Below are 10,698 nucleotides of genomic sequence, written 5' to 3'. Positions count from 1 at the left end.
TATTTCACAAGATGGCGAAACCGGATGTAGGGATACTTTGTTTCCGGTTACCGTTGCTACGGACGCAAGTCTTCTGACAGCGAAAAATTGAGTCTAAACAGTGTGGTCTCACAGTCCCTGATAGCTCTGCCAAAGTTCACTGTCCGATGTTATCCGCATTGACGAAGCATTGCCAGTGAACGTTAAGCGGTCTAAACTGGACAAGGGCTATAAATTATTTTTTTAGAAGTTTATATTCGGTTATGAAGGTAAGTATAACGTTAGCTCTGGTTCACAAGAAAGCTAAATAGCTTGCTTGCTAACCACATCAAGTTAGCTGATTAAAGAGATGTTGCACTTCGACATAACATTAATTATTTTCTGGAGGCGACTCCATTGTGTTTTCGTAGCGTGAAGCAACATCTGCTGTCCGTTAACAGCGTCTCTGTTCCTCTCGGTTGTCCCGAAAATGAATGAATAGGGAGCCTGACAACTGTGAGGAAAAGCGATTCTGTTAACGTTGACGGTCAGCAGGGGAGGCAAATGCTATGTAAGTACAATGTGTTAGGCTCCACAAAATTACTTATGTTATTATACCGAAGTGAAATATCTCTGAACTGAGTTTTGTACTACCGTTACTATTTTGTGACATGCTGTTTGTGCTGTACTTGTTCTAATAAAGATTTATATTGCTTGTCAGATCGCCTGTGTAATGGTGTTCAGTTCACTACCGAGCACATTTTTAAATCAGCTGATATATCTTAAGTAGGCTTGTCGCGATGTCCGTCAATACATTTTGTAATTACAATTAACAACTAAAATAAACGTGCATCTGCAGTTTCAACATTGAATATCCAAATATGTGCTTGCTAACAAGCTAGCTGGCTAAAACGTAATTTGCTAATCATAACATAAAATCAGTTAGCGAGCTATATGTTATGACATTCCAAGTTCCAGCGCACACCAAACTACGGAGGAAGAGGTCTGCATGCTATTTTGCCGAGGCTCTCAACCAGGCGAACGTTTCCCTGCTCCCGTTTACAACCTGAAACACTTCTCCAAACCGCGCAAAGAGTACAGATGAGCTGCTTAAATTCTGAATAACTCGCGATGTCGGTGTTTGAGGTGCTTGGCTAAGTTAGCTAGCTAGATGCGTTTCCTCTTTCAGTTTAAAATGAGCAATGACAGTGTTTCCAAACGTGTTTTTGACAATGTTGTCTTGATTATATAATCAAGGGCAAAGTATTCATACACATGAATTATTATTTTTTTGTTTCTCAAAGAGTGGTAGGGCCTATGTTTGGTGGAACTGTCATGGCAGGTGCACTGCCGCTAGCCATCTTTACCTGTTATGAAAGATGGCTAGCGGCAGGCCAACTCAGACTATAGTGCGGTATGAAAATGGCCCATGAAGTAGCCCATGAAGAAAAAAAAAATTATTCAAAAAATAAAAACGGCTGTCTTGTGAATTGCCTGATTATAAACTGAGTTATTTATATATTCGGAATTGTAATTTATATATTCGGGAATTGAATTTATATATTCAGAAATTGTATTTATATATTCAGAATAGAATTTATATATTCAGAAATTGAATTTATATATTCAGAATTAGAGGAATTGTCTTATATATTCAGAGAATTGATATATTCAATATTTATATTGAAATTGTATTTATATATTCAGAATTGAATTTATATATTCGGAATTGAATTAATTGATTTATTATATTCAGAAATTATGATTGAATTTATATATTCAGAATTTATTTATATATTCGGAATGAATTTATATATGAGGATTGTATATATAGTCAGAAGAGTTTTTGAATTTAATAATTCAGAAATGAATTTATTATTCGGAATTAATTATATATTCGGAATGTGATTTATATATTCAGGAATTGTACTTATATATTCAGAAATTGTATTTATATATTCAGAATTGAATTTATATATTCGGGAATTTAATTTATATATTGAGGAATTGTACTTATATATTCAGAATTTAATTTATATATTCGGTAATTGAATTTATATATTCAGAAATTGTATTTATATATTCAGAATTGAATTTATATATTCAGAATTGTATTATATATTCAGAATGAATTTATATATTCGGAATTGAATTTATATATTAGAATTGTACTTATATATTCAGAATTGAATTTATATATTCGGGAATTGAATTTATATATTCAGAATTGATTATATATTCGAATTAATTTATATATCAGAATTGAATTTATATATTCAGGAATTGATTATATATTCGAATTGAATTTATATATTCAGGAATTGATTATATATTCAGAAATTGTATTATATATTCAGAATTGAATTATATATCGGGAATTAATTTATATATTCGAAATGTATTATATATTCAGAATTGAATTTATATATTCGGAATTGAATTTATATATTGAAATTGTATTTATATTCAAATTGAATTTATATATTCGGGAATTGAATTTATATATTAGAATTGTTTATATATTCGAGAATTGAATTTATATATTCGGAATTGAATTTATATATTCAGAATGTATTATATATTCAGAATTGAATTTATATATTAGGAATTGAATTTATATATTCAGAATTGTATTTATATATTCAGAATTGAATTTATATATTCGGGAATTGAATTTATATATTCAGAAATTGTATTTATATATTCGGGAATTGAATGTATATATTCGAGAATTGAATTTATATATTCAGAAATTGTATTTATATATTCAGAATTGAATTTATATATAGAGGAATTGTACTTATATATTCAGAAGAGAATTTATATATTCGGGAATTGAATTTATATATTCAGAATTGAATTTATATATTCGGGAATTGAATTTATATATTCAGAAATTGTATTTATATATTCAGAATTGAATTTATATATTGAGGAATTGTACTTATATATTCAGAAGAGAATTTATATATTCGGGAATTGAATTTATATATTCAGAATTGAATTTATATATTCGGGAATTGGATTTATATATTCAGGAATTGTACTTATATATTCAGAATTGAATTTATATATTCGGGAATTGAATTTATATATTCAGGAATTGTACTTATATATTCAGAATTGAATTTATATATTCGGGAAAGATGGCTAGCGGCAGTGCGCCTGCCATGACAGTTCCACCAAACATAGGCTCTACCACTCTTTGAGAAACAAAAAATAATAATTCATGTGTGTGAATACTTTGTCCTTGGTTATATAATCAAGACAACATTGTCAAAAACACGTTTGGAATGTCATAAAATCAGTTAGCGAGCTATATGTTATGTTATGATTAGCAAATTACATTTTAGACAGCTAGCTTGTTAGCAAGCACATATTTGGATATTCAATGTTGAAACTGCAGATGCACATTTATTTTAGTTGTTAATTGTAATTACAAAATGTATTGACGGACATCGCGACAAGCCTACTTAAGATATATCAGCTGATTTCAAAATGTGTAGGTAGTTTTTATCAGCGATGAAAACAAACAGCTCGGTAGTGAACTGAACACCATTACACAGGCGATCTGACAAGCAATATAAATCTTTATTAGAACAAGTACAGCACAAACAGCATGTCACAAAATAGTAACGGTAGTACAAAACTCAGTTCAGAGATATTTCACTTCGGTATAATAACATAAGTAATTTTGTGGAGCCTAACACATTGTACTTACATAGCATTTGCCTCCCCTGCTGACCGTCAACGTTAACAGAATCGCTTTTCCTCACAGTTGTCAGGCTCCCTATTCATTCATTTTCGGGACAACCGAGAGGAACAGAGACGCTGTTAACGGACAGCAGATGTTGCTTCACGCTACGAAAACACAATGGAGTCGCCTCCAGAAAAGAATTTATGTTATGTCGAAGTGCAACATCTCTTTAATCGGCTAACTTGATGTGGTTAGCAAGCTAGCTATTTAGCTTTCTTGTGAACCAGAGCTAACGTTATACTTACCTTCATAACCGAATATAAACTTCTCAAAAAATAATTTATAGCCCTTGTCCAGTTTAGACCGCTTAACGTTCACTGGCAATGCTTCGACAATGTGGATAACATCGGACAGTGAACTTTGGCAGAGCTATCAGGGACTGTGAGACCACACGTCGCTGTTTAGGCTCAATTTTTCTCTGTCAGAAGCAGAGACTGTAAAAAATAGGTCCGAAGACTTGGGTCCGTAGCAACGGTAACCGGAAACAAAGTATCCCTACATCCGGTTTTGGTCGCCATCTTGTGAAATAGGCCTATGTCCCCATATCTCTTTTTACCATAATTCGACCGGACCGGAACTCTTTAGTTTACCTATAACTCCACGACTACCGGAACTACTGAATTAACAAAAAAAGGGTTCTCTTTATGATTTCAGGATTTCCAACTGACTGTTGTCTCTATGACAACATAGTTGTTTCAGCCACGAAACGGTAGCTAGCTGGTAATCAAACGATTTAACGTGCCAGTGATAGCGTCTAAATTGTATTATCTAGTCTACTACAATAAACAATTAATTTAGCTAGCTTTTAGAGGTTCAGTTAGCATGGTAGCCCAATGGTAAACAGCAATTATTTGGTAAAATACTACTTGGCTGTTTTCGTCATGCTCTCCATGCGATAGCTAACATTAGCATCCGCTTGTTTAACAAGTATGTTACCCTGCTATAGCTAACTTGAGCTTGTCATTCAGTAAATTTATCTTGTGTGATGTAAAATAGTGCCTGGTGTTACTAATGCTTTAACGCTAGCTATCTAGTTAGTCTGACTTAGTTGTGGATCTTACCACAGCTAGCTAGGTAGCTAATTCATTCACCAAGCTAGCTGAAGGTTACTTAGTTAAATTCATTATCTTACAGTTAGAAACAGATCATACAGCGTTAACATACATCACATACATCTGCGGAAACACGACGTTTTGGTTACTGGCTGGCAACTAGCTAGCTTGTTAACTAATTGCCGTTCATATTTTATTTTCTACAGGATTCGTTGATCTGACATGAATGAGCACACTGGTTAGCTAGCTAACTAACTTTGGTTGGTGGAAGAAGTGGCCATGACAGTAAGAATTTTAATATTGGTGTTTCTGTCTGATTAATACCTGTCCTCCATTGTGATGGTTTTTGAAACGTTTCATAGCTGTGGAGTCCCCGTCTCAGATATTGTCGTTTCTTCATCCCTCAGGTACTGTCAGTGTGGTCTCTCTCCATCCCTCTACCAGCAGTGCTGATTATAGCAGTCAGTTTCTACTTGCTAATGCTGCTGGTGGCGCTTTGGTGTCGACATTGCCTTAAAGTAAGACGGATGACCACGAATTGAACCGTAAATCGTAACAAAATGTTTTCATTGTTAACAAGCCAAACCATTCATCTCTTAAAAGCGTACACTGTCTACACATCTGTAACTTTTGCAAAAATGTGTTATCGTTGCAAAATGTTTTGTGAAACCTAAACAGTATGTAACGTTCAAGCTGTACTTGAGAGGTGTTTTTAGCATGTGTGTTAGATAGTGAAAACGGCACAATGCATTTATGAAGCTAACCTGTACAGACATATATAGAATGAGCTTCATAATTTTTGGGACACAGATATTTGTAATTAAGCAAATCACATGTGGTTAAAGTGTATATTTCCTGATTTTTAAGGGTATTATTATACATTTTGGTTTCACCATGTAGAAATTACAGTACTTTTTATACGTAGTCACCCCATTTCAGGGCACCATAATATTTGACAAAAAACACAACGTTACACAAGACAGTAGACGAATGAGTTACAAACATCAAATGGGGCATAAAAGCTGAGAATCTGCACTTTGACCACATGTGAGTTGCTTGATTACAAACTTAAAATTGTGGCGTCCGGAGCAAAATAAAATAAATAAATAAATAGATAGATAGTCTTTGTCCCAAACATTATGGAGCTCACTGTAGGTTCCTTACATATGCTTACAGCTCTGTTCAGGCATCACGTGCTGCTTCTGTTGCAGAAGAGCACTGACTGACTGAGTTTGCTCAGCGCGGCTGTGTACTTTGGTGCGTGAACAGAATAACTTTATAAGGCTATATGAGCAGATACATTCATAAAAAAGCTGGCTGCGCCTTTGTGTTTACACATGGAGTGCGTGACTTTTTAAATAGCAGGGCAGCAACCACAGATTTTCTGGCTTCCACAGCTGAGCATTAGCTTACCGAGCCGAGTGTTGCTCCACACGCAGGTTACGAAAAGAGTGGAAAAGCCAACACTCGCTCTTTCATTTTTCTCAGACCACCGTGGACCGTTATATGTGCACAAGGGGCGCTATGTTCGTGCGCTGCAGTCCACTGCGGTTTGAGAGGAATGGAAAAATAAAAAAACTTTTGCCACTCGAGAGGGCTGGCTATCGGTTATCTTTATCTTGCACCACCGGTCAGAGAAACGGAGGAGTCTGTAAGTATGGTGGCAGAGTGTATCTTTGCGTGCGAGGCTAACGTGCAGCTGAACGCGTTTTCCTGTCTCGGATGCCTATGTGAGGATGGCTGTCTCCCCCCGTAGGCCCAGTGCTCCCCTCAGTGCTGTGACTGCTGTGCTGACGTCAGCCCCTGTGAATACTGCCTGGCGTGTGCGGAGTCATGTGACTGCCGTCCGCCGTCCCTGCGCTCCTGTCTCAACCAGACCTGCCCCCCTCCCTCTGTGAGTGCCGGTGCCCCCACCCACCCCGCCCCCCCGCAAGACCTGGCCCCTTCCTTCTGAGTGTCGCTCCCCACCTCCCCCCTCTCCCCCAAACCTGCCCCCCTCCCTCTGTGAGTGCCACTTCCCCCCCCACAAACCTGCCCCCCCTCCCTCTGTGAATGCAATCTCATTTTTTCAACCTCCCCCCCCGCCCACCTTTCTTGCACATGTATTCAGGATTTCTCCTGCCGCGAACAGGCTCTTCGGCGTCCCCAACAATGGGCTAGCGCTCACGGTTACTTGTGATGGTCGCCACGCATGATTAGCATTTCCCGTCTTCTTTTTTTCCGGCGTTTCCGCTTCGGTGCTCGGCCCTGCACGCCAAAGGTCTCCCTGTGCAAGAGAAACCCTGGTGTTCGTGACCAAGCTGAAGCTGTGGTAGAACAGGACTGTCAGTCCTGGTGGGCCAATGTGTGAAGTTTCCTTTCGGCCAACTGCACGTTTGGGCAACAAAAACAGGGTGTGCAATCTCTTTATACAATCATTCACATTCATGAATTGCTATGATTTGCTTTTTAAAGGAGCAAGCCACACAAAAAGGAAAAGAATTAGTTTTTTTTATATTATCTGCGGACGGCAATGCAAACACCCAGAGCTCGCGTTGTGTAATGCCCTGCTTTATGAGCACAGGTTTGACATGTCACATCTGACGACAGGTGGAAAAAAACGCCGCTCTTTATTATGAAAGGGATGGTCATCGGCATTCGTGGTCTCGGGGAGGCGTCACCGGCTCGAAATAGACGGCTCGCGCGGGTAACTGTCGGTCGAGCGATTTGCCGCGTCTGTTGAGCGTCCCCGTCTGCAAGTTTCGCCTGAAAGACGGCGCGCGCGGCCTCTCCTGCGTTTCCCGTGGGTCATTGCACAGTCTCTGCCTGTCCCTCGAAGGTTGCGGGTTCGATTCCGAGCTGGGGCACTGCCCCATAGCGAGGCACTGAAGTGCTTTGCGCCTTGCAAGCAGGCTGCATGTAAATCGTGTGATCTGGAGAACATCTGCTACATACCAGACTGGAAACAGAAGGCTGCTTTCGACAAGACAGACAGAACTGTAAAAACGTGTGATCTAACGCGCGTAAAAATGAGCCAGGATTTGTAGTATAAACATCATAAAGAACGTACGCGTTCGGTGACGTGGGGTAATTTCTTTCCTTTTAAAGTGCTGAGACGCACCAAAAACCAGCAGACACTGTGGCCCCCCCAGGACTGGAGCGTGACGCCCCTGTGGAAAGTGTTTTTTGTGCTGATGATGTTGGCAGTTGTGAGTGAGAGTGCGTGTAGTTCTGCTCTGGTCTGCTCGCCGCCGGCCCATAATCCCTTTCTTCTTCCTCCCGCAGTGCGCCATGTGTGACTGCGCGTGCACCTGCCAGCCCCCCGACTGCGAGTCCGTCAACTGCCTGTGCTTCGAGATCAAGTTCAGATAGCGGGAGCCTGGAGACCACGCAGAAGCACCTGAAACGGCACGTACAGACTGGCGCTAACACTGCGCTTAAATGAGCTCATACTCCTGAAACAGCAGGTACAGACTGGCGCTAACACTGCGCTTAAATGAGCTCATACTCCTGAAACAGCAGGTACAGACTGGCGCTAACACTGTGCTTAAATGAGCTCATACTCCTAAAACAGCAGGTACAGACTGGCGCTAACACTGCGCTTAAATGAGCTCAGACTCCTGAAACAGCAGGTACAGACTGGCGCTAACACTGTGCTTAAATGAGCTCAGACTCCTGAAACAGCAGGTACAGACTGGCGCTAACACTGCGCTTAAATGAGCTCAGACTCCTGAAACAGCAGGTACAGACTGGCGCTAACACTGCGCTTAAATGAACTCTAGACTCCTGAAACAGCAGGTACAGACTGGCGCTAACACTGTGCTTAAATGAGCTCAGACTCCTGAAACAGCAGGTACAGACTGGCGCTAACACTGTGCTTAAATGAGCTCAGACTCCTGAAACAGCAGGTACAGACTGGCGCTAACACTGTGCTTAAATGAGCTCAGACTCCTGAAACAGCAGGTACAGACTGGCGCTAACACTGTGCTTAAATGAGCTGAGACTCCTGAAACACCACCTACAGGCTGGCACATCTACACGTAAATAGCAGCACTGATTGGTGACCCGAAAACATTTTCTTGATCCCTGTAATCAATATTTGCAGTAACACATTCGTCTCTTCTCGTCAAGCTGAAAATGTCACAGATGACTGCAGGATATGCCTCCTACCTACACGAGATCCACAACCTGCTTACTGCGTTATGTGGAAGTGTATCGCGCACGAGCCAGACCAGCTGAACAAAAGTGTATCATAGTTTCCCAAACATTAATGATGCTTTAATTCAGCGGTGTCAAACTTAAGTCCTGGAGGGCCGCGATGTCTGTAGATTTAACTCCAGTCCTGAAGGGCCACAGTGTCTGCGGGTTTAACTCCAGTCCTGAAGGGCTGCGATGTCTGCGGGTTTAACTCCAGTCCTGAAGGGCTGCGATGTCTGTAGATTTAACTCCAGTCCTGGTGGGCCGCGGTGTCTGTAGATTTAACTCCAGTCCTGGTGGGCCGCGGTGTCTGTAGATTTAACTCCAGTGCTGGTGGGTCGCGGTGTCTGTAAATGTAACTCCAGTGCTGAGGGGCTGCAGTGTCTGTAGATTTAACTCCAGTCCTAGAGGGCCGCAGCGCCTGCTGGCTTTTGGTGTGTTTCAGCACCAGTGATTCGTTTAAGTCACTGGTTGGCTAAACTGTTCACACACCCCTTGTTCTCAAGGTTTTAATTAGTTGCTGCACATGCAGACACTGCAGTCCTCTCCAGGACTGGCGTTTGAGACCCCTGCCTTAATTTGTCAGCATGAAATCTTAATCATTTACTTTGAAACATTGCAGATGCTCTCAAAGCACACTTCTGCATGCACACATTAATTAAACTTGACATGGCTTTGCATTGTCAGCTGCAGTTTATGGTTCATCCTTCTGAAATGCACAGTTTACAGGCACATTTTCGTGAATCAACATGTCTGTTCACACAGTTCTGGCAGAATTAGACTTTTAAAAACTCATTCTGCAGGTAACTGTACATAAGTGCAGTTCAAAATGTACACCAGTGTCTCCGAGTGCTGTTTATTATTTTGTAAATATCTGCCGTTTTGACTATTCTAAGGCAGTTGTTTTGACTGACAAACCTTTTCTTATGAATTGTTTTTAAAATACTTGAACACATGAGCTCAACATCCCTATTAATGATAGAAATTACTGTACAACTGCTGGTCATTAACAGCTGCTGTCCATGGCCTTAATAACTGTTTGAGAGCAGCCATAACATTTCTACATAGTCAATACTTCTAGCTTTTTCCAAGTATTTAGTTTAAATCCATTTTTATGTTTAAATTCGTGATCTATCTTTGAATACCTTGTACATATTTTTTATTCAAATTAAAAAAAATTTTTTTTAAATACACACTGAGCATTTTTTTCTTTAGTTTGACACACCTCCTCTTGTCTTTTTCATTCCCAAACTAAGTCATTCCTTCCACAGTAAAGACACCTACTTTTAAAAAATGAATTTACTGTCAGATCTCTGGTACAGGCAATGCTGGGCGTGTGCAGTTCTAAATGTAAACACCGGCCGGATAGTGGCCTCCCCTTAGTGCGTTCAGGTCAGGGGTCGAGCGGTGGAGTTCAGGTCCAGACGCATGCTCGTACACAAATAGCTTTTCAGATTCTGTTGACCTTGAGCGGTACCGTGGTGATATAACAAACACATTTAAAAGACCACTTTAATGTACATCAAGTTTGCTTTTAAGAGTTTGAGATCTTTGACCACTGAGATAGTCATACTTAAGTAATTTACTTTTTAAAAAAAAATAAAATTAAAAAAACAATTCTGACATTAAATCACCTTTAAGCAAGGCATTAATTGGGCTTTTAGAGAATAGAGGTTTTTAGAGAGGCAGGTAGGTCAGATTAACTAAAATGTTCGGATTTGCAATAGTATGTAGTTCAGCTGATAGTGAACCAGG

At 39.8% G+C, this 10,698-nt stretch overlaps 1 protein-coding gene across 7 annotated transcripts; it reads left to right on the top strand.

The window, feature by feature from the left end:
• Nucleotides 1-4,283: 4,283 nt before the first annotated feature.
• si:ch211-198p11.6 (uncharacterized) lies at nt 4,284-10,155 on the top strand. 7 transcript variants are annotated; one of them, XM_064316221.1, is made up of 6 exons: nt 4,287-4,642; nt 4,974-5,052; nt 5,175-5,285; nt 6,524-6,661; nt 8,032-8,158; nt 8,489-10,155. In XM_064316221.1, the coding sequence occupies exons 2-5, from the start codon at nt 5,047-5,049 to the stop codon at nt 8,116-8,118; spliced, it is 342 nt and encodes a 113-aa protein (XP_064172291.1). In that variant the 5' UTR covers nt 4,287-4,642; nt 4,974-5,046; the 3' UTR covers nt 8,119-8,158; nt 8,489-10,155. The 7 variants fall into 7 exon arrangements, 6 of the variants coding, with proteins under 6 accessions (XP_064172290.1, XP_064172291.1, XP_064172287.1 ...); XM_064316217.1 differs by having other exon boundaries at nt 8,269-10,155; XR_010326876.1 differs by having other exon boundaries at nt 4,291-4,642; nt 8,032-8,488; nt 8,545-10,155.
• Nucleotides 10,156-10,698: the final 543 nt, after the last annotated feature.

The sequence above is a fragment of the Anguilla rostrata genome, chromosome 17 (genome assembly GCF_018555375.3).
Source record: "Anguilla rostrata isolate EN2019 chromosome 17, ASM1855537v3, whole genome shotgun sequence".
NCBI classification, from domain to species: Eukaryota; Metazoa; Chordata; class Actinopteri; order Anguilliformes; family Anguillidae; genus Anguilla; species Anguilla rostrata.
This window is presented reverse-complemented; position numbering and strand designations above follow the sequence as displayed.